Source organism: Eleutherodactylus coqui, chromosome 10 (genome assembly GCF_035609145.1).
Source record: "Eleutherodactylus coqui strain aEleCoq1 chromosome 10, aEleCoq1.hap1, whole genome shotgun sequence".
In the NCBI taxonomy this organism is placed as follows: domain Eukaryota; kingdom Metazoa; phylum Chordata; class Amphibia; order Anura; family Eleutherodactylidae; genus Eleutherodactylus; species Eleutherodactylus coqui.
The window spans coordinates 97,903,179-97,927,466 of record NC_089846.1 but is presented as its reverse complement, the minus strand read 5'-3'; the positions used below and the strand labels follow the sequence as shown (position 1 = coordinate 97,927,466).

The 24,288-nt window shown below is 44.4% G+C and overlaps 1 protein-coding gene across 1 annotated transcript in view; it reads right to left on the bottom strand.

Annotated features, from left to right (window-relative positions):
- Positions 1–24,288, bottom strand: part of LOC136580752 (uncharacterized) — a 116,272-nt gene that overhangs the window by 17,610 nt on the left and 74,374 nt on the right. Inside the window, exons 45-63 of the mRNA XM_066581579.1 lie at positions 24,068–24,160; positions 23,766–23,855; positions 22,453–22,587; positions 21,346–21,480; positions 21,092–21,184; positions 18,367–18,420; positions 16,215–16,304; positions 15,910–16,002; positions 15,270–15,404; positions 15,014–15,109; positions 13,741–13,836; positions 12,905–12,997; positions 12,600–12,692; positions 11,225–11,320; positions 10,305–10,439; positions 10,051–10,143; positions 9,738–9,830; positions 526–621; positions 224–313 (exon numbers count right to left, since the gene is read on the bottom strand). Coding sequence (XP_066437676.1) covers positions 224–313; positions 526–621; positions 9,738–9,830; positions 10,051–10,143; positions 10,305–10,439; positions 11,225–11,320; positions 12,600–12,692; positions 12,905–12,997; positions 13,741–13,836; positions 15,014–15,109; positions 15,270–15,404; positions 15,910–16,002; positions 16,215–16,304; positions 18,367–18,420; positions 21,092–21,184; positions 21,346–21,480; positions 22,453–22,587; positions 23,766–23,855; positions 24,068–24,160 — 1,899 coding nt within the window. The remainder of the gene's footprint in view (positions 1–223; positions 314–525; positions 622–9,737; positions 9,831–10,050; positions 10,144–10,304; positions 10,440–11,224; positions 11,321–12,599; positions 12,693–12,904; positions 12,998–13,740; positions 13,837–15,013; positions 15,110–15,269; positions 15,405–15,909; positions 16,003–16,214; positions 16,305–18,366; positions 18,421–21,091; positions 21,185–21,345; positions 21,481–22,452; positions 22,588–23,765; positions 23,856–24,067; positions 24,161–24,288) is intronic.

Below are 24,288 nucleotides of genomic sequence, written 5' to 3'. Positions count from 1 at the left end.
GGTGGTTGCTCAATTGTATTGTAGTGGCCACTGCAGGAGAAATGTGGAACTACATGGTGCCCATTACAATGAGTGAATCACGGTAATACATGTTAGAGCAGAGTCTCCCGGAGCAGGAGTGGAGCTCTGCATGAAGTCTTCCTACCTGTATTTGTTCAGTAGTAAACCTTTTAGAGAGTTAGCGCTACTCTGTAATCACAGCTTTCAATGGTGTTCTACTTACAGGAGGGTGAAGTACTTTCAGCGCTCATAGTCGGAGAGCTGGTCATCGGGGGAGTTGTTGAGGAAGTCGCACTGGTCGATGATGTTGTTGCTAAAGAAACAAGATATCAGACAGTTATATCGCTCCCTCTAGAAGGAGAAATTAACAAGAGGATAGCCATGTGAAGAGCACTGTAAAGACAGTCTTCATCCTCATAAGGGGCTTATTTTGCAATGAAGCTCTGCATGAAGGCTTCCGACTTGCACTTATTAAGAGAGTTAGTGCTACTCTGTAATCACATCTTTCAATGGAATTCTACTTACAAGAAGGTGAAGTACTTATAATGCTCATAGTCGGAGAGTTGGTCATCGGGGGGGTTATTGTTGAGGAAGTCGCACTGGTCGATGATGTCGTTGTTGCTAAAGAAATAAGATATCAAACTATGGATGAGTGATTTTATCATGGAAAGTTCATCGGTTGTACATAGAGATGAGCGAACACCAAAATGTTCGGGTGTTCGTTATTCGTAACGAACTTCCCGTGATGCTCGAGGGTTCGTTTCGAACAACGAACCCCATTGAAGTCAATGGGCGACCAGAACATTTTTGTATTTCGCCGATGCTCGCTAAGGTTTTCATGTGTGAAAATCTGGGCAATTCAGGAAAGTGATGGGAATGACACAGTGACGGATAGGGCAGGCGAGGGGCTACATGTTGGGCTGCATCCTAAGTTCACAGGTCCCACTATTAAGCCACAATAGCGGCAAGAGTGGGCCCCCCCCCTCCCAACAACTTTTACTTCTGAAAAGCGCTCATTAGCATGGCATACCTTTGCTAAGCACCACACTACCTCCAACAAAGCACAATCACTGCCTGCATGACACTCCACTGACACTTCTCCTGGGTTACATGCTGCCCAACCGCCCCCCCTCCCCCCCACAGCGCACACCAAAGTGTCCCTGGGCAGCCTTCAGCTGCCCTCATGCCACACCACGCTCATGTCAATTTAGAATTGCGTCTGCCATGACGAGGGACCGCAGGCACACACTGCAGAGGTTGGCACGGCTAGGCAGCGACCCTCTTTAAAAGTGGCGGAGCGATAGCCCACAATGCTGTACAGAAGCAATGAGAAATAGAATCCTGTGCCACCGCCATCAGGAGCTGCACACGTGGGCATAGCAATGGGGAACCTATGTGCCACACACTATTCATTCTGTCAAGGTGTCTGCATGCCCCAGTCAGACCGGGCTTTTTAATTCATAGACACAGGCAGGTACAACTCCCTATTGTGAAGTCCCTGTCGACCCACAGCATGGGTGGCTCCCTGGAACCCACCGGCGGTACACAGAAATATCCCATTGCATTGCCCAACACAGCTGAGGTAGTAATGTCGTGCTTAATGCAGGTGGGCTTCGGCCCACACTGCATGCCCCAGTCAGACTGGGGTTCTTTAGAAGTGTACAGATGTAGTAAAAACTCCGTGTGCACCTACAGCATGGGTGGGTGCCAGGAAGCCACCGGCGGTACATAGAAATATCCCATTGCATTGCCCAACACAGCTGAGGTAGTAATGTTGTGCTTAACCCTTTCCAATCCAATTTGTATATGGTTTTCCTAGGGGGCTTACTCTTTTTCTGCCGTTATACAACGGCGCTATATGCTGGCTAAAGCCAGTACTGCATGAGCTGACACGTAGGATAGGCTCCGACAGCAGAGAGGCTGGCAATATACAGTAAGAGAACCCCGACGGACGTCTACCAACAACGGAGCTGTACAGCCTTAAACCCTAATGTCTTCACAGGTCACACAGTGGACTGGAAAGGGTTAATGCAGGTGGGTTTCGGCCCACACTGCATGCCCCAGTCAGACTGGGTTTCTTTATAAGTGGAAACAGATGCATTTATAATTCCCTGTGGACCCACTGCCTGGGTGGGTGCCAGGAAGCCACCGGCGGTACATAGAAATATCCCATTGCATTGCCCAACACAGCTGAGGTAGTAATGTTGTGCGTAATACAGGTGGGCTTCGGCCCACACTGCATGCCCCAGTCAGACTGGGGTTCTTTAGAAGTGTACAGATGTATTAAAAACTCCGTGTGCACCTACAGCATGGGTGGCTCCCTGGAACCCACCGGCGGTACATAAAAATATCCCATTGCATTGCCCAACACAGCTGAGGTTACGTCAGCTGTAATGCAGGTGGGCTAAAAATTAATTTGATTACACTGTAGGCGAGGGCCCACAAAAATTGCTGTATCAACAGTACTAATGTACATCCCAAAAATTGGCCATGGCCAGCCAAGAGGGCAGGTGAAACCCATTAATCGCTTTGGTTAATGTGGCTTAAGTGGTAACTAGGCCTGGAGGCAGCCCAGTGTAACGAAAAATTGGTTCAAGTTAAAGTTCCAATGCTTTTAAGCGCATTGAAACTTATAAAAATTGTTCTGAAAAATTATTTGAGTGAGCCTTGTGGCCCTAAGAAAAATTGCCCGTTCAGCGTGATTACGTGAGGTTTCAGGAGGAGGAGCAGGAGGAGGAGGAGGAGGAATATTAGACACAGATTGATGAAGCAGAAATGTCCCCGTTTTGGATGGTGAGAGAGAACGATGCTTCCATCCGCGGGTGCAGCCTACGTATTGCTTACGTATCGCTGCTGTCCGATGGTGGAAACAGAAGTCTGGGGAAATCCAGCCTTTGTTCATCTTGATGAGTGTTAGCCTGTCGGCACTGTCGGTTGACAAGCGGCTACGCTTATCTGTGATGATTCCCCCAGCCGCACTAAACACCCTTTCCGACAAGACGCTAGCCGCAGGACAAGCAAGCACCTCCAGGGCATACAGCGCTAGTTCAGGCCACGTGTCCAGCTTCGACACCCAGTAGTTGTAGGGGGCAGAGGCGTCACCAAGGATGGTCGTGCGATCCGCTACGTACTCCCTCACCATCCTTTTACAGTGCTCCCGCCGACTCAGCCGTGACTGGGGAGCGGTGACACAGTCTTGGTGGGGAGCCATAAAGCTGGCCAGGCCCTTAAAGACTGTTGCACTGCCTGGGATGTACATGCTGCTCGATCTACGCACATCCCCTGCTACCTTGCCCTCGGTACTGCGCCTTCTGCCACTAGCGCTGTCGGCTGGGAATTTTACCATCAGCTTGTCCGCAAGGGTCCTGTGGTATAGCAACACTCTCGAACCCCTTTCCTCTTCGGGAATCAGAGTGGGCAGGTTCTCCTTATACCGTGGATCGAGCAGTGTGTACACCCAGTAATCCGTCGTGGCCAGAATGCGTGCAACGCGAGGGTCACGAGAAAGGCATCCTAACATGAAGTCAGCCATGTGTGCCAGGGTACCAGTACGCAAAACATGGCTGTCCTCACTAGGAAGATCACTTTCAGGATCCTCCTCCTCCTCCTCCTCCTCCTCCTCAGGCCATACACGCTGAAAGGATGACAGGCAATCAGCCGGTGTACCGTCAGCAGCGGCCCAAGCTGTCTCTTCCCCCTCCTCCTCATCCTCCTCATGCTCCTCCTCCTCCTCCTGTACGCGCTGAGAAATAGACAGGAGGGTGCCCTGACTATCCAGCGGCATACTGTCTTCCCCCGCCCCCGTTTCCGAGCGCAAAGCAGCTGCCTTTATGGTTTGCAGGGAATTTCTCAAGATGCATAGCAGAGGAATGGTGACGCTAATGATTGTAGCATCGCCGCTCACCACCTGGGTAGACTCCTCAAAATTACCAAGGACATGGCAGATGTCTGCCAACCAGGCCCACTCTTCTGAAAGGAATTGAGGAGGCTGACTCCCACTGCGCCGCCCATGTTGGAGTTGGTATTCGACTATAGCTCTACGTTGTTCATAGAGCCTGGCCAACATGTGGAGCGTAGAGTTCCACCGTGTGGGCACGTCGCACAGCAGTCGGTGCACTGGCAGCTTAAAGTGATGTTGCAGGGTGCGCAGGGTGGCAGCGTCCGTGTGGGACTTGCGGAAATGTGCGCAGAGCCGGCGCGCCTTTACGAGCAGGTCTGACAAGCGTGGGTAGCTTTTCAGAAACCGCTGAACCACCAAATTAAAGACGTGGGCCAGGCATGGCACGTGCGTGAGGCTGCCGAGCTGCAGAGCCGCCACCAGGTTACGGCCGTTGTCACACACGACCATGCCCGGTTGGAGGCTCAGCGGCGCAAGCCAGCGGTCGGTCTGCTGTGTCAGACCCTGCAGCAGTTCGTGGGCCGTGTGCCTCTTATCGCCTAAGCTGAGTAGTTTCAGCACGGCCTGCTGACGCTTGCCCACCGCTGTGCTGCCACACCGCGCGACACCGACTGCTGGCGACATGCTGCTGCTAACACATCTTGATTGCGAGACAGAGGAGGAGGAGGAGGAGGAGGAGGGTGCTTTAGTGGAGGAAGCATACACCTCCGCAGATACCAGCACCGAGCTGGGGCCCGCAATTCTGGGGGTGGGTAGGACGTGAGCGGTCCCAGGCTCTGACTCGGTCCCAGCCTCCACTAAATTCACCCAATGTGCCGTCAGGGAGATGTAGTGGCCCTGCCCGCCTGTGCTTGTCCACGTGTCCGTAGTTAAGTGGACCGTGGCAGTAACCGCGTTGGTGAGGGCGCGTACAATGTTGCGGGAGACGTGGTCGTGCAGGGCTGGGACGGCACATCGGGAAAAGTAGTGGCGACTGGGAACTGAGTAGCGCGGGGCCGCCGCCTCCATGATACTTTTGAAGGACTCCGTTTCCACAACCCTATACGGCAGCATCTCAAGGCTGATGAATTTTGCGATGCGGACGGTTAACGTTTGAGCGTGCGGGTGCGTGGCGGCGTACTTGCGCTTGCGCTCGAACACTTGCGCAAGCGACGGCTGGACGGTGCGCTGAACTACACTGCTGGATGGGGCCGAGGACAGCGGAGATGAGGGTGTGGGTGCAGGCCATGAGGCGGTAGTGCCTGTGTCCTGAGAGGGGGGTTGCATCTCAGTGGCAGGTTGGGGCACAGGGGGAGAGGCAGGGGTGCAAACCGGAGGCGCTGAACGGCCTTCGTCCCACCTTGTGGGGTGCTTGGCCATCATATGCCTGCGCATGGTGGTGGTGGTGAGGCTGTTGGTGTTGGCTCCCCGGCTGAGCTTTGCGCAACAAAGGTTGCACACCACTGTTCGTCGGTCGTCAGGCGTCTCTGTGAAAAACTGCCAGACCTTAGAGCACCTCGGCCTCTGCAGGGTGGCATGGCGCGAGGGGGCGCTTTGGGAAACACTTGGTGGATTATTCGGTCTGGCCCTGCCTCTACCCCTGCCTCTACCCCTGGCCACCGCACTGCCTCTTGCAACCTGCCCTGCTGATGCCCTTGACTCCCCCTCTGAAGACCTGTCCTCCTGAGTAAGCGTTGCACACCAGGTGGGGTCAGTCACCTCATCGTCCTGCTGCTCTTCCTCCGAATCCTCTGTGCGCTGCTCCCTCGGACTTACTGCCCTTACTACTACCTCACTGCAAGACAACTGTGTATGATCGTCATCGTCCTCCTCACCCACAGAAAGTTGTTGAGACAGTTGGCGGAAGTCCCCAGCCTCATCCCCCGGACCCCGGGAACTTTCGAATGGTTGGGCATCAGTGACTATAAACTCCTCTGGTGGGAGAGGAACCGCTGCTGCCCAATCTGAGCAGGGGCCCGAGAACAGTTCCTGGGAGTGTTCCCGCTCCTGAGCAGGTGTCATTGTAGTGGAGTGAGGAGGCTGGGAGGAAGGAGGAGCAGCAGACAGAGGATTCGGATTTGCAGCAGTGGACGGCGCAGAACTGCGTGTTGACGATAGGTTGCTCGAAGCACTTTCTGCCATCCAGGACAGGACCTGCTCACACTGCTCATTTTCTAATAACCGTCTCCCGCGTGGACCCATTAATTGGGCGATGAATGTGGGGACGCCAGAAACGTGCCTCTCTCCTAATCGCGCAGCAGTCGGCTGCGACACACCGGGATCAGGAGCTCGGCCTGTGCCCACACCCTGACTTGGCCCTCCGCGTCCTCGGCCGCGTCCACGTCCTCTAGGCCTACCCCTACCCCTCAGCATGCTGTATTACCAGTGATTTGATTTCACAGGCAGGAAATAAATTGGCGCAAGACTGCAGGCCAAATATAATTTTTGCCCTTTTTGGAAAACGAAAGGCCCCACTGCCTCTAGTGAATGAATAATCTAAGTTTAATAACTGTGCTGTGTCCCTGCTTATGTGTCACAGAACGTGAGGGTAGCAGAGTTATTATAACTCTGGCAGAGCAGGTATTTTTTTTCCCAATTAAGGAAAGCAAATGGCGAAGCCAGCAGTAAAGCGTAGCTGGGTGCGTATGATTTAGCAATGTTTTTCACGCAGCTCACACGTGTCCACCGCCCGTAAGGACGGACACAGGCTGGACAAATAGATTTGTTTTCAGTTTTTTCCCACCAAAAGGCAGCACTGCGTATATTCAATGAACATGAGAAGTTTAATAACTGTGCTGTGTCCCTGCTTATGTGTCACAGAACGTGAGGGTAGCAGAGTTATTATAACTCTGGCAGAGCAGGTATTTTTTTTCCCAATTAAGGAAAGCAAATGGCGAAGCCAGCAGTAAAGCGTAGCTGGGTGCGTATGATTTAGCAATGTTTTTCACGCAGCTCACACGTGTCCACCGCCCGTAAGGACGGACACAGGCTGGACAAATAGATTTGTTTTCAGTTTTTTCCCACCAAAAGGCAGCACTGCGTATATTCTATGAACATGAGAAGTTTAATAACTGTGCTGTGTCCCTGCTTATGTGTCACAGAACGTGAGGGTAGCAGAGTTATTATAACTCTGGCAGAGCAGGTATTTTTTTTCCCAATTAAGGAAAGCAAATGGCGAAGCCAGCAGTAAAGCGTAGCTGGGTGCGTATGATTTAGCAATGTTTTTCACGCAGCTCACACGTGTCCACAGGCGTTAGGACGGACAGAGGCTGGACAAATAGATTTGTTTTCAGTTTTTTCCCACCAAAAGGCAGCACTGCGTATATTCTATGAACATGAGAAGTTTAATAACTGTGCTGTGTCCCTGCTTATGTGTCACAGAACGTGAGGGTAGCAGAGTTATTATAACTCTGGCAGAGCAGGTATTTTTTTTCCCAATTAAGGAAAGCAAATGGCGAAGCCAGCAGTAAAGCGTAGCTGGGTGCGTATGATTTAGCAATGTTTTTCACGCAGCTCACACGTGTCCACAGGCGTTAGGACGGACAGAGGCTGGACAAATAGATTTGTTTTCAGTTTTTTCCCACCAAAAGGCAGCACTGCGTATATTCTATGAACATGAGAAGTTTAATAACTGTGCTGTGTCCCTGCTTATGTGTCACAGAACGTGAGGGTAGCAGAGTTATTATAACTCTGGCAGAGCAGGTATTTTTTTTCCCAATTAAGGAAAGCAAATGGCGAAGCCAGCAGTAAAGCGTAGCTGGGTGCGTATGATTTAGCAATGTTTTTCACGCAGCTCACACGTGTCCACAGGCGTTAGGACGGACAGAGGCTGGACAAATAGATTTGTTTTCAGTTTTTTCCCACCAAAAGGCAGCACTGCGTATATTCTATGAACATGAGAAGTTTAATAACTGTGCTGTGTCCCTGCTTATGTGTCACAGAACGTGAGGGTAGCAGAGTTATTATAACTCTGGCAGAGCAGGTATTTTTTTTCCCAATTAAGGAAAGCAAATGGCGAAGCCAGCAGTAAAGCGTAGCTGGGTGCGTATGATTTAGCAATGTTTTTCACGCAGCTCACACGTGTCCACCGCCCGTAAGGACGGACACAGGCTGGACAAATAGATTTGTTTCCACTTGTTTTTCCACCAAAAGGCAGCACTGCGTATATTCTATGAATAATAACTTTGTTGTGGCCCTGCCTATACAATTCTTTCCCTGCAGTATCAATGGAGGGTGGAATGCTCTGCAGAGGCGATTTTGAGAAGCCCAAAAAAAATGCAGCACAGCTAACAGCAGCCTGAACAGTACTGCACACGGATAAATATGGCCCTAGAAAGGACCGTTGAGGTTCTTGAAGGCTACACTCACTCCTAACACTCTCCCTGCCTATGCAGCACTTCTGTCCCTAATGCCAGGTGCAACGCTCTGCAGAGCCGATTTTGAGAAAAAAAAAATGCCACTGCTAACAGCAGCCAACACACAGCTATCAGTGGCCCTAATAAGGACCTTTGGGGGGTCTTGAAGCCTACACTAACTACCAATTCTTTCCCTACAGCAGCTCCGGTATAAACAGCACTGTCCCTCATCTAACTCACACCGCATCTGAGGCGAGCCGCGGGAGGGGCCGACTTTTATATTAGGCGAACACCTGATCTCGCCAGCCACTCACAGCAGGGGGGTGGTATAGGGCTTAAACGTTGCAGGGGGAAGTTGTAATGCCTTCCCTGTCTTTCAATTGGCCAGAAAAGCGCGCTAACGTCTCAGGGAAGGAAGTGAAAGTAACCAGAACACCGCATGGTGTTCGTTACGAATAACGAACATCCCGAACACCCTAATATTCGCACGAATATCAAGCTCGGACGAACGCGTTCGCTCATCTCTAGTTGTACAACATTCAATTTCATATCTGAAGCATAATGATGGGACAAACACGAGATATAACACGGGATATAAAAATAGAAGGCTTCTCACATGGACACAGAGCACAGTAGTAGTAGCTTCAATAGTGACTAAATAGCTCAGCCATTTCATCATTATGACAGTAATGGCCACTAACATCATAACAAAAATAGAGAAACCATTGTTTTGGGGTTTTGTGTTACAGCGTTCAACATTTGGTAAAAATAATATGATAACTTTCTTATATGCATCAGCATGATCACTACGATGCAGAGTTTATATAGAATTTTTTTACATTTACATTGTTAAGCCAGAGAGTCAAAGTTTTGAGAAGGAGTCTTAGGACATGACTTTTGTAGCTAACTGGAAACTTATGAACAGATTTCCAAGATTTTGTTTGTCCCAACACCTTTTGTAAATGAGGAATGGCTAGTAATCAGCTGATTATCACAGGTCTTGTAACTGAACTCCACGATGATCAGCTGGTATCACCAGGGAAGACAGTGACTGGCTGCTCAATTGTATTGTAGTGGCCACTGCAGGAGAAATGCGGTATTACATGGTGCCCATTGCAATGAGTGAATAAAAGTAATATACGGTAGAGCAGAGTCTCCCGCAGCAGGAGTGACTTATTGTAATACTGATTCTCTGGCTGATAGAAGGAAATTGTCTTGTGGAAGACCTCTCTCAGTGATGTTCATGTACACTAATGACAATCTTTATTTTTTTGCTAACACCATCATATTATATTGCTCCCTCTGGAAGGTGACATTAACCAGAGGGTAGCCATGTGAAGAGCACTATAAAGACAGTCTTCCTTCTCAAAGTGCTATACACTTATGTTCCAATTTTCCTTCTGTATGAAGTCTTCCTATCTGCATTTATTTAGTAGTGAATGATGGAAGCTTTCAAAGAGTTAGCGCTACTCTGTAATCACAGCTTTCAATGGTGTTCTACTTACAGGAGGGTGAAGTACTCTCAGGGCTCATAGTCGGGGAGCTGGTCATCGGGGGGGTTGTTGAGGAAGTCTCACTGGTTGATGATGTCGTTGTTGCTAAAGAAACAAGATATCAGACAATCAGACAATTATATTGCTCCCTCTGGAAGGAGACATTAACCAGAGGGTAGCCATGTGAAGAGCACTGTAAAGACAGTCTTCATCCTCATAAAGGGGTTATTTTGCAATGGAGCTCTGCATGAAGTCTTCCTACTTGCACTTATTTAGAGAGTTAGTGCTACTCCGTAATCACAGCTTTCAATGGTGTTCCACTTACAGAAAGGTGAAATACTCTTAGCGTCCATAGTCGGAGAGCTCGTCATCGAGGGAGTTGTTGAGGAAGTCACAGTGGTCGATGATGTCGTTGTGGCTAAAGAAACAAGATATCAGACTATGGATGAGAGATTGTATCATGGAAGGTTCGTCCATTGTACCACATTTCAGTTTTATATCTGAAGCATAAGGGGATCATCGATCAAAATGATGGGACAAACACAATTGAAGGGATAGAAGAAACAAAAGGCTTCGTACATGAACATGGAGCACAGTAGGTTGGCCGGTTACAAAACTTCATAGCCTGACCAAGGCAGGTACATGGACAAGGTGTGGTGGAGCTGATGGTTGGGATCATTGTAGTTGTGAAGGATGTTGAAGGACTTGAAGGAGCTGCAAACATTTCCAAAACAATAGTAATAAGTTAGATATTCTGAGGAAAATTATACTGAGAATAACAAAGAAGAAAATCTATGTGTAAGGTCTTCTCCACAGCATCGGCATTGTATTATCCTACCAAACTAACATGAATAGTGACCAAACAGCTTAGTCATTTTACCATTATGACAGTAGTGGCCACTGACCTCACAAGCAGGAGTCTTAGGACGTGACTTCTCTTGGTAACTAGAAACTTGTGGACTGATATCCAAGATTTTGTTTGCCCCAACACCTTTCCTAAATGATAAATGTCTAGTAATCAGCTGACCAACACCGGTCTTGTAGCTGAACTACATGATGATCAGCTAATGTCCCCAGGGAAGGCAGTGTGTGATTGTTCGATTGTATTGTAGTAGCCACTGCAGGAGAAATGTGGTATTACATGTTATCCATTACAATGAGTGAATAATAGTAACACACGGTAGAGCAGTCTCCCGCAGCAGGAGTGGCTTATTGACAAAACTGTATTTTTGGTTGATAGATGGTAATTTTCTGGTGGAAGACCTCTCTCAGTGATGTTCATCTAACTAAATTACTTACAGTCATCTTATATCGCTCCCTCTGGAAGGAGACATTAACCAGAGGGTAGCCATTGGAAGAGCAATGTAAGTAAAGTCTTCATCCTCAAAGGGTTATACGCTTATTATCCAATGGAGCTCTGCATGAAGTCTTACAACTTGCATTAATTAGGAGAGTTAGCCCTACTCTGTAATCACAGCTATCAAAGGTGTTCTACTTACAGAAAGGTGAAGTACTTTGAGTGCTCATAGTCGGAGAGCTGGTCATGGGGGGGGTTATTGTTGAGAAAGTCACACTGGTCGATGATGTCATTGTGGCTAAAGAAATAAAATATCAGACTATGGATGAGTGATTGTATCATGGAAGGTTCATCCGTTGTACAACATTCAATTTCATATCTTAAGCAGAATGATGGGACAAACACGAGATATAAGAAATAGAAGGCTTCTCAAATAGACACAGAGCACAGTAGTAGTAGCTTCAATAGTGACTAAATAGCTCAGCCATTTCATCATTATCACAGTAATGGCCATTTATATCATAACAAAAATAGAGAAACCATTGTTTTTTTGTTACAGCGTTCAACATTTGGTAAAAATAACATGATAACTTTCTTATATGGATCAGCATGATCACTACGATGCAGAGTTTATATAGAATTTTTTTTCATTTACATTGTTAAGCCAGAGTCAAAGTTTTGAGAAGGAGTCTTAGGACATGGCGACGTTTCGACTTAATCTAAGTCTTTTTCAAGCCTGGCTTGAAAAAGACTTAGATTAAGTTGAAACGTCGCCATTTCATGGAGCAATAAAACCTTTTTTTTACCATTTCTACACCGTTGAATCTGCCGCCTCCTTGGATACCATTGCATTTACTTGGGGTTGGGTTCTTGACCCCACAGGTGGCTTGGCATACACAGATTGGAACCTCAGCACTTAAGTGCATGTGTTAGATGTGCTGCGGGACTTTCCTACTTTTTCTAATGACTTTTGTAACTAACTGGAAACTTATAAACAGATTTCCAAGATTTTGTTTGTCCCAACACCTTTTGTAAATGAGGAATGGATAGTAATCAGCTGACCATCACAGGTCTTGTGACTGAACTCCACGATGATCAGCTGTTATCACCAGGGAAGACGGTGAGTGGCTGCTCAATTGTATTGTAGTGGCCACTCTAGGAGAAATGCGGTATTACATGGCACCCATTGCAATAAGTGAATAAGAGTAATACACGGTAGAGCAGAGTCTCCCGCAGCAAGAGTGGCTTATTGTAATACTGACTCTATGGCTGATAGAAGGAAATTTTCTTGTGGAAGACCTCTCTCAGTGATGTTCATGTACCATAATGACCATCTTTATTTTTTTACTAACACCATCATGTTATATTGCTCCCTCTGGAAGGAGACATTAACCAGTGGGTAGCCATGCGAAGAGCAGTGTAAAGAGTCTTCATCCACATGAAGGGCTATACACTTATTTTGCAATGCAGCTCTGCATGAAGTCTTCCGATCTGCATTTATTCAGTAGTGAGTGATGGAAGCTTTCAGAGAGTTAGCGCTACTCTGTAATCGCAGCTTTCAATGGTGTTCTACTTACAGGACGGTGAAGTACTCTTAGTGCCCATAGTCGAAGAGCTGGTCATCGGGCGGGTTGTTGAGGAAGTCGCACTGGTTGATGATGTCGTTATGGCTAAAGAAACAAGATATCAGACAGTTATATTGCTCCCTCTGGAAGTAGACATTAACCGGAAGATAGCCATGTGAAGAGCACTGTAAAGACAGTCTTCATCCTCATAAAGGGCTTATTTTGCAATGGAGCTCTGCATGAAGTCTTCCTACTTGCATTTATTAAGAGAGGTAGCGCTACTCTGTAATCACAGCTTCCAATGGTGTTCTACTTACAGGAGGGTGAAGTACTTTCAGCGCTCATAGTCGGAGAGCTGGTCATCGGGGGAGTTGTTGAGGAAGTCGCACTGGTCGATGATGTCGTTGTTGCTAAAGAAACAAGATATCAGACTATGGATGAGTGATTGTATCATGGAAGGTTCATTCGTTGTACCACATTTCAGTTTCATATTTGAAGCATAAGGGGATCATCGATCATAATGATGGGACAAACACGATCAACGGGAGAGAAGAAACAGAAGGCTTCTCAGATGAACATGGAGAGCAATTGGACGACTGGACACCATAATCCATAGCCTGACCAAGACAGGTACATAGACAAGGTGTGGTGGAGCTGATGGCTGTGGACATTGTAGTTGTGGAGGTTGTTGAAGGACTATATATTTTGAGAAAAATTACACTGAGAATAACTAAAAGCTAAATCTATGGGTATTGTCTTCTCCACAGCATCAGTATTGTATTATCCTACCAAACAGGCTTCAATAGTAACCTAATAGCTCAGTCATTTTACCATCATGACAGTAGTGGCCTCTCTATCGTCCAGAAATGTTGCTATTGTTTTCCGGTTTTGTTTTTACAGCATTCACCATTTGGTAAAATTAACATGATAATCACCACGATTACTGCGATACCAAGTGTATATACAATGTTTTATATTCACATTGTTAATTCAGGATGTCAAAGTATCGAGAAGCAGTCTTAGGATGTGACTCTTGTATGTAACTAGAAACTTTTGACCAATTTCCAATGTTTTGTTTGTCCCAACATCTTCCTTAATGAGGAATAGCTAGTAATCACTCTGTAATCACAGCTTTCAATGGTGTTCTACTTACAGGAAGATGAAGTACTCTCAATGCTCATAGTCGGAGAGCTGGTCATCGGGGGAGTTGTTGTTGAGGAAGTCGCACTGGTTGATGATGTGGTTGTTGCTAAAGAAATAAGATATCAGGCAATGAATGAGTGATTGTATCATGGAAGGTTCATTCGTTGTACCACAGCATCAGTATTGTGTTATCCTATAAAACGAGCTTCAATAGTGACTAAATAGCTCAGCCATTTCATCATTATGACAGTAGTGGCTATTAACATCATAACAAAAATAGAGAAACCATTGTTTTGGGGTTTTTTTGTTACAGCGTTCACCATTTGGTAAAAATAACATGATAACTTTCTTATATGGATCAGCATGATCACTATGATACCGAATTTATATAGAATTTTTCACATTTACATTGTTAAGCCAGAAAGTCAAAGTTTTGAGAAGGAGCCTTGACATGACTTTTGTAGGTAACTAGAAACTAATGGACAGATTTCCAAGATTTTGTTTGTCCCAACACCTTTCGTAAATGAGGAATGGCTAGTAATCAGCTGATTATCACAGGTCTTGTAACTGAACTCAACGATAATCAGCTGGTATGTCCAGGGAAGGTGGTAGGTGACTGCTCAATTGTATTGTAGTGGCCACTAGCGGAGAAATGTTGTATTGTTTTGCATTTATCCATGCCTGAAAGCGCTGCGGAATAAGTTGGCGCTATACAAATAAAGATTATTATTATTATAAATGTGGTATTACATGGTGCCCATTGCAATGAGTGAATAATGGTAATACACGGTAAAGCAGAGTTTCCCGCAGCAGAAGTGGCTCATTGTAATACTGACTCTATGGCTGATAAAGGAAAATTTTCTTGTGGAAGACCTCTCGGAATGATGTTCATGTACCCTAATGACAATCTTTTATTTTTTTACTAACACAGTCATGTTATATCGCTCCCTCTGGAAGGAGACATTAACCAGAGGGTAGCCATATGAAGAGCACTGTAAAGACAGTCTTCCTTCTCAAAGGGCTATACACTTATTTTCCAATGGAACTCTGCATGAAGTAGGAAACCTCTCCCAATGATGTTCATGTACCCTAATGACTATCTCTATTTAGTTACAAACATGTCTTGTTATATTGCTCCCTCTGGAAGGAGACATTAACTAGAGGGTAGCCATATATAAAGAGCTTATATTCCAATAGAGCTCTGCATGAAGTCTTCCTACTTACATTTATTAAGAGAGTTAGCGCTACTCTGTAATCACAGCTTTCAATGGTGTTCTACTTACAGGAGGGTGAAGTACTCTTAGTGCTCATAGTTGGAGAGCTGGTCATCGGAGGGGTTATTGTTGAGGAAGTCGCACTGGTCGATGATGTAGTTGTGGCTAAAGAAACAAGATATCACACTATGGATGAGTGATTGTATCATGGAAGGTTCATTCGTTGTACCACATTTCAGTTTCATATTTGAAGCTTTAGGGGTCATTGAATATAATGATGGGACAAACATGATCAATGGGAGAGAAGAAATAGAAGGCTTCTCACATGGACATGGAGAGCAGCTGGACGACCGGATACAATAACCCATAGCCTGACCAAGGCAGGTACATAGACAAGGTGTGGTGGAGCTGATGGTTGTGGACATTGTAGTTGTGGAGGTTGTTGAAGGACTTGAAGGAGCTGCAAACATTTACAAATCAATAGTAATAAGTTATATATTCTAATGAAAATTACACTGAGAATAACTAAAAACAAAATCTATGTCTAAGGTCTTCTCCACAGCATTAGTACTGTGTCATCCTACCAAACTGACATGAATGGTGACCAAATAGCTCAGTTATTTTACCATTATGACAGTAGTGGCCACTGACCTCACAAGCAAAAATAGACAACTTTTCTCTATTGTCCAGAAATTCTGCCATTATTTCGGGGTTTTATTTTTACAGTGTTCACCATTTAGTAAAATTAACATGATAATCACCACGGTTTCTACGATACCAAGTGTATATAGAATTTGTTACATTTATATTGTTAATGCAGAATGTCAAAGTATCGAGAAGGAGTCTTAGGACTTTACTTTTGTAGGTAACTAGAAACTTATGGACAGATTTTGTTTTGTTTGTCCCAACACCTTTCCTAAATGTGGAAAATCTGTAATCACAGCTTCCAATGGTGTTCTACTTACAGTAAGATGAAGTACTCTCAGAGCTCATGGTTGGAAAGCTGGTCATCGGGGGGGTTGCTGAGGAAGTCGCACTGGTTGATGATGTCATTGTTGCTAAAGAAACAAGATATCAGACAGTTATATCGCTCCCTCTAGAAGGAAACATTAACCAGAGGGTAACTATGTGAAGAGTAGTGTAAAGACAGTCTTCAGCCTCATAAAGGGCTTATTTTCCAATGGAGCTCTGCATGAAGTCTTCCTACTTGCACCTATTTAGAGAGTTAGCGCTACTCTGTAATCGCAGCTTTCAATGGTGTTCTACTTACAGGAAGATGAAGTGCTCTCAATGCTCATAGTCGGAGAGCTGGTCATTGGGGTTGTTGAGGAAGTCGCATTGGTCGATGATGTCATTGTTGCTAAAGAAATAAGATATCAGACTATGGATGAATGATTGTATCATGGAAGGGCCATCTGTACCACAATTCAGATTCATATTTGAAGCATAGGAGGGTCATTGATCATAATGATGACAAAAACATGATCAACAGGATAGAAGAGTAAGGTTGGGTATGGGGTGACATCATGTTGTTAGGCCTCTACAACTGCATCCTCATGGCAGTGCATGCTTACTTTAATTTTGGTCCAGAGTGCCAGCAGTGACACATCATTCGCTATTTATGGGTGGATTGGTTGGCCGGGAGGTAGAATGGATAGCCTAGCCAGCCAATCGCCATTACTCTGTGTATAGTTATTCCAGACTCCCTTCTCTTAGAAAGTGCCTTTTATACTCCTGCTTTAGTGGTCTGGTTTCACCTTCTTTCTCAGCTCTTCATTGGCTTCCTGTTTGATTTTTACCTGACTACTGTCTGACTACTAGTTGATACAGTACATGTCAGACTATCTACATATACAGGGTGTGGACGAACCTATTGAAACACTGTACGGAATGCATGCTTTTGGTTACATGGAATTATTAATCATACTTTAAGACGACATGTATAGAACTATTTTAAGTGGAGGTAAAATGACACAGATGCTACCGGACAATAATGAACATCTTCCTAAGCAACAGGAGTGCATTGGCCATGGGTTTGAGCCACTTAGCTGCTGCTACTAGCTGGCTCCAAAAACTACCCAGAGCAGAGCAAGAGGTGAAGTAAACACAAATATGGTTGGGAAGCTCTCAGCCATGCAGGGGTCAAAAGAGCAGCTCTGTGCTAATTAATTAAAATCCTATGTATTTCGTACTAGTTCAAGTGGGAAACCACCTTTTTGGATTATGAAGTATCTCATGTTATATATATAGATATATATATATATATATATATATATATATATATACATATATATATATATATATATATATATATATATATAATGTCTTGTGTCCCCACTGTCACCACTGGCATCACCATGCAGGCTTAACTTAATCCTAAAGGGACAGGCCTATGTTAGTGGGTTAGTGCTTAGCTTGTCACTGATGAGCTCTGATAATTGGGTGGCTTCAACTTTTATGAATTTGACATTGCCCGTTTCTTGCCTTAGGCCAGCTGTCTGCCTTGATCTGTATTAGTCTTAGTTGCATAAATCTCTGTTCAAAAATGCCATCTGAAAGCCGCCAGTGGTATTAGAGACTACTCCTAAAATGCAACCTGAGGATTCCCTAAATGTAGTCCAACCCCCGTGAGGAGCATCTCAAATGAATGCTGTCACTAAAAAGATGCCCCCCAAGCCATCCCCAAAGATTTTGCACTTACAAAAGACATTCATTTCATCCTAATCAGAAACTCTTCATTGTTGAGAAAACAAAGTTTTTTGAGGCCTTCTCAATAGCTCCAAGTGCTTTGATCCTCGTCCCTCACCACCCCCTTTCCTCTGACAGCCCCGTAGTCAGAAGACCTTCATGACGTCATCTAACTGCTCACAGAACTCTTGGACGAGCGCTTCTCATTCACAGCCTGGTGCATGTGCAGTATGTTCCCTGCTGCAGACTGCTTGGTCATGGGTGTACTACGCATGTGCTGGGCTTCGAATGTATTGTACATGCATAACATTTATATATACGAATAAAGTTTATTTTTTTGGCAATGAAGGGTTTATGAATAGCATCAGTGCTCTACAGACCTTTGCGGTTTGGAGGACGTCATTTTCATGATAGACTCCCTTAAAGGTGAACATTGCATCCCTCACACTCCCCCCCTGGTTTAGCCCTAGCCAAATCTAATATCAGCACAGAGGGACGGCACTCCTGTCCCGAGGCCCGATAGGACATCCTACAGTCTCTTGTGCTCTGTTAATAACTCTACAAATACATCTTGTTTATACATCAGCCACGGACATCACAAAGGCCTCACGTCATCTTGGTTATCAGTCTAGACTTCCTTCACATCCCAGTTTACATATCTAGACGATATTTACCTTGAAGATCTTATACAATCACATCAAAGCTTCTTGAGAACATGGACTCGCTGTACTCACCAGATGTGGACGTGGTTGACGTCATGGTCAGAGTATTGGTTACCGGTGTCGTGGCTGAAAATAGTAAAGTTGTAGAAGAGTTTAATGACAGTAGTGATCGTGAAGGTAACACTTGATCATATTTAACAGTTCTAGAAAATGGGTGGTAGAAACTATGACGTCATCAGAAGATTATATGCCTATGCAGACATGCATGCTGACATTTTTTCACATGGACCAATGGTCTGTGTGATAAATCTCATGGCATGTCCTATTCCAGTCCATGGGTGATAAATAGGACAAGTCAATGTATGGACAGCATGCAGACTTGTGTCATAGTATTATCCAATGTAAGTTGCTCTTAAGCCCTCGGGCACAACGCGAACACATGACTAGTGTGCAACTAGATTTTCATAATTGTTTCAGTTCTTCCTAGACTTGTGTACTAAGAACTTTCTCAGAAGATTCCTTCTGTAGCTGACACCTGGTTATACAGATGATAAGACTTAAAAAACCCAGGTTCATCAAGTCCCACCTAATCCTACCATATTGATCCAGAGAAAGGTAAAACCCCCAACAATGTGGATGGAAATTGCCCAATCTTAACTCTTTAGTGACAAGCCTATTTTGTGCCTTAGGGTAATGACCCTTAGGAAAATGTCCTATTATACAAACTACATTTTTGTGTTAAACATATTTTTAAAGAACTTTTAATGATCTGCTTTTACATTTTCGGTCGCAATTTGTGTCTTAAAAAAAAGCCCAGAATCCTGCATTTTCACATTGACCACCGAGCCTAATAACAGTCTGACTCTTCCAGATCAGTAGAGAAAGCATGGCAGCAGTTATCTCACTCACAGGTAGTAAGGATTACCCTGAAAGATGACACATCTATGTAGATAATACAGGAGCCACCATTTCAAAGAGGTATAAAGTGTGATTATCTACTGACCTCCCTGCTGAGCATGTCTAGAAGAGTTTCCCATACAAGTCAATGGGTCACCTCCTGTCTACTGTGTGAATGGCCCATGAGTCAGCCGTAAAGCATATCTTCTAGATGCTCTTAATGCTATTAAATGCACTTCAGGAAAGATGGCTGCCCCTAAAGACATGCCGACTGCGGCACTGATCATGAACGCCTTGCAGCTAAGATCAAATTCCATAGCATTAAGAAAGGCGCTCCACTGAGAAAATTCTACACCCCTAAAATCCCCCAATCATACACTATTGAGGTAGCAAACAGATTTGAACTACTTGACACATCAGAAACGCACCCAGAGGACCTATGGCACGATATACAGTCCACAGTTATGGAAACAGCCAGTAAGCATCTAACTTATAAGAAGCAGGAAAAACAACGCTATTGGTTGTCCGGGCAAACCCTCAGAACAGCCGATAAAAGAAGAGCACCAAAGACGGCCGGCAACAAAAACAAAGTTCGGCAACTAAATGCTGATTTTCAGTGAGCGGAAAGGTAAGGAAATGGACTGGAATAAGCAATGCAAACAACTCAAAGCAGAAGCCATGAAAGGCCATATGCGAGGCCTATTCTCACAGATCAAGATGGCCCGAAAACCTTTCTTGTCACTCAATGGCACAATCAAAAGCAAAAATGGGAAGGAACTGAATGACCAACAGAGTATCAAGGATAGGTGGAGGGAATACTCAGAGGAACTATATGCCTGCAACCACATACCTGGACTATTGATGTGGAGCCTGCAGACTTGGAGCCTCCATTATGGAGTCAGAAGTGGTTATGGCAATGAAACAAGTAGCCAAAAATAAAGCTCCAGACACAAATAACACACTGGCAGAGCTATTGCTGCCAGTACCAGAGAAGACCATCACAGCGCTGTGCCAGGCAGTGTGGGCATCCATACAATGACCACAGGACTGGAAAAGATCAGTCTTCCTCCCTCTACCAAAGAAAGGCAACTCCCAGAATTGCTCCAATTGCCGAACAATAGCCCTCATTCCACATGCAAGCAAGATCCTTCTCAAAATTATACAGAAAAAAATTGAGGTCAGTAGTCGAAGGACGCGGCACCGACGACAATATTGCAAACCTGCGATGGACCATGGAAAAAGCTTGAGAATACTAAAAGAATATCTACATGTGCTTCGTCGACTACATCAAGGCCTTTGATTGCATTGACCATGACAAGCTATAGCAGGCCCTAGAAGAGCTGAGCGTATCGGCACATCTAGTCAAGCTAATAAAATCACTTTATACGAATCAAGAAGCCACTGTGAGAACACAGTATGGGGACACAGATTGGTTTGGGATCGGCAATGGTGTCCGACATGGCTGCATCCTCTCATCCTTCTTGTTTAACCAATATGTGGAAGTGATCATGCAGAAAATGGACCTAGGCAAATTGGAAATCTGGGTAAAAATAGGTGGCAGAAACATCAACAATCTATGAAGTAAACAAAAATTTGGTTGGAAAGTTCCTCCATTGTTTTTTTTTTTTTTTTAAGCGTTTACTATTTAGTAAAAATAAGATGATATTATCTGGATTAGCATGATTACTGCGATACCGAGTTTATATAGAGTTTTTTACATTTACATTGTTAACTCAGAAAGTCAAAGTATTGAAAAGGAGTCTTAGGACATGACTTTTGTAGGTAACTCAAAGCTTATGCAAAGCTTTCCAATGCTTTGTTTGTCCCAACACCTTTAGTAAAATGCGCAATAACTAGTTAATCCCTCTGTAATCACAGCTTTCAATGGTGTTCTACTTACAGGAGAGTGAAGTACTCTCAGTGCTCATAGTCGAAGAGCTGGTCATCGGGGGGGGTTTTGAGGAAGTCGCACTGGTCAATGATGTCGTTGTGGCTAAAAAGATAAGAAATTAGATGATGGATGAGTGATTGCATCATGGAAGGCTCATCCGTTGTACCACATTTCAGTTTAATATTTGAAGCACAACAAGGTCATCGATTATAATGATGGGACAAACACGATCAACGGGATAGAAGAAATAAAAGGCTTCTCACATGGACATGGAGAGCAGCTGGACGACCGGATACAATAACCCATAGCCTGACCAAGGCAGGTACATAGACAAGGTGTGGTGGAGCTGATGGTTGTGATCATTGTAGTTGTGGAGGTTGTTGAAGGACTTGAAGGAGCTGCAAACATTTACAAAACAATAGTCATAAGTTATATATTCTGAGGAAAATTATACTGAGAATAACTAAGAACAAAATCTGTATGTAAGGTCTTCTCCACAGCATTGGCATTGTGTCATCCTACCAGTCTAGCTTCAATGGTGACCGAATAGCTCAGGTATTTTACCATTATGACAGTAGTGGCCACTGACCTCACAAGCAAAAATGGACAATATTTTTATATTATCCAGAAATTCTGCCATTGTTTTGGGATTTGTTTTTTACAGCGTTCACCACTTGGTAGAAATAACGATAACTTTCTTACCTGGATCAGCATTATTACTGCGATACCAAGGTTATATAGAATTTTAAGCATTTGCATTGTTAAGCCAGAAAGTCAAATTATTGAGTAGGAGTCTTAGGACATGCCTTTTGTAAGTAACTAGAGACTTATGAACAGATTTCCAATGTTTTGTTTGTCCCAACACCTTCCTCAAATTAGAAATGGCTAGTATGCAGCTGACCGACACAGGTCTCATAGCTTTACTCCACGATGACCAGCCGATATTGCCAGAGAAAGCCGTGGTTGGCTGGTCGATTGTATTGTGGTGGCCACTGCAGGAGAAATGTGGTATTACATGGCACCCATTACAATGAGTGAATAATGGTAATACATGGTAGAGCAGAGTCTCCCGGAGCAGGAGTGACTTATTGTAATACAGACTCTATTTGCTGATAGAAGGAAATTTTCTCATAGAAGACCTCTCTCAGTGATGTTCATGTATCCTAATGACTATCTTAGTTTAGTTACTAACACAGTCATGTTATATTGCTCCCTCTGGAAGTAGACATTAACCAGAGGGTAGCCATATGAAGAGCAGTGTAAAGACATTCTTCATCCTCATAAAAGGTTAAACACTTATTTTCCAATGTTTGATTATAATGATGGGACAAACAAGTTAAATGGAATATAAGAAGTAGAAGGCTTCTTACATGGACATGGAGAGCAGCTGGACGACCGGATACAATAACCCATAGCCTGACCAAGGCAGGTACATAGACAAGGTGTGGTGGAGCTGATGGTTGTGGACATTGTAGTTGTGGAGGTTGTTGAAGGACTTGAAGGAGCTGCAAACATTTACAAAACAATAGTAATAAGTTATATATTCTGAGGAAAATTATACTGAGAATAACTAAGAACAGAATCTATGTGTAAGGTCTTCCCCACAGCATTAGTATTGTGTCATCCTACTAAACTAGCTTAATAGTGATCAAATAGCTCAGTGATTTGTTCATTATGACAGTAGTGGCCCCTGACCTCACAAGCAAAAATTGACAACTTTTCTCTTTTGTCCAGAAATTCGGCTATTGTTTTGGGTTTTTTTGTTACAGCGTTCGCCATTTGGTAAAAATAACATGATAACTTTCTTATATGGATCAGCATGATTACTGCGATACCCAGTTTATATAGAATTTTTTCCTTTCACATTGTTAACCCAGAAAGTCAAAGTATTATTAAGGAGCCTTGAGACATGACTTTTTTAGATAACTAGAAACTTGAGAACAGATTTCCAAAATTTTGTTCGTCCCAACACCTTTCGTAAATGAGGAATGGCTAGTAATCAGCTGACCATCGCTGGTCTTGTAGCTGAACTCCACGATGATCAGCTAGTATGTCCAAAGGTGTCGGTGGGTGTTGTAAGTAACTAGAGACTTATAAACAGATTTCCAATGCTTTGTTTGTTCCAACACCTTTCTCAAATTAGGCATGGCTAGTAATCAGCTGACTGACACAAATCTCATAGCTTAACTCCACGATGATCAGCCGATAGTGCCAGAGAAAGCCGTGGTTGGCTGGTCGCTTGTAATGTAGTGGCCACTGCAGGAGAAATGTGGTATTACATGGCACCCATTACAATGAGTGAATAATGGTAATACACGGTAGAGCAGAGTCTCCCAGAGCAGGAGTGACTTATTGTAATACTGACTCTATTTGCTGATAGAAGGAAATTTTCTCATAGAAGACCTCTCTCAGTGATGTTCATGTATCCTAATGACTATCTTAGTTTAGTTACTAACAGAGTCATGTTATATTGCTCCCTCTGGAAAGAGACATTAACCAGAGAGTAGCCATATGAAGAGCACTGTAAAGACAGTCTTCATCCTCATGAAGGGTTAAACACTTATTTTCCAATGCAGCTCTGCATGAAGTCTTCCTACCTGTATTTGTTCAGTAGTAAAGGATAGAAGCTTTCAGAGAGTTAGCGCTACTCTGTAATCACAGCTTTCAATGGTGTTCTACTTACAGGAAGGTGAAGTACTCTCAGTTCTCATGGTCGAAGAGCTGGTCATCGGGGGGGTTGTTGAGGAAGTCGCACTGGTCGATGATGTTGTTGCTAAAGAAACAAGATATCAGACAGTTATATCGCTCCATCTGGAAGGAGACATTAACCAGAGGGTAGCCATGTGAAGAGCATTGTAAAGACAGTCTTCATCCTCAAAAAGGGCTTATTTTCCAATGGAGCTCTGCATGAAGTCTTCCTACTTGCATCTATTAGGAGAGTTAGTGCTACTCTGTAATCACATCTTTCAATGGTGTTCTACTTACAGGAAGGTGAAGTACTTTCAGTGCTCATAGTTGTAGAGCTGGTCATCGGGGGGGTTGTTGAGGAAGTCGCACTGGTCGTTGATGTCGTTGTGGCTACAAAAATAACATATTAGGCTATGAATGAGTGATTCTGTCATGGAAGGTTCATCCCTTGTACCACATTTTAGTTTTATATTGGATCCATAAGGGGTCATCGATTATAATGATGAGACAAACAAGTT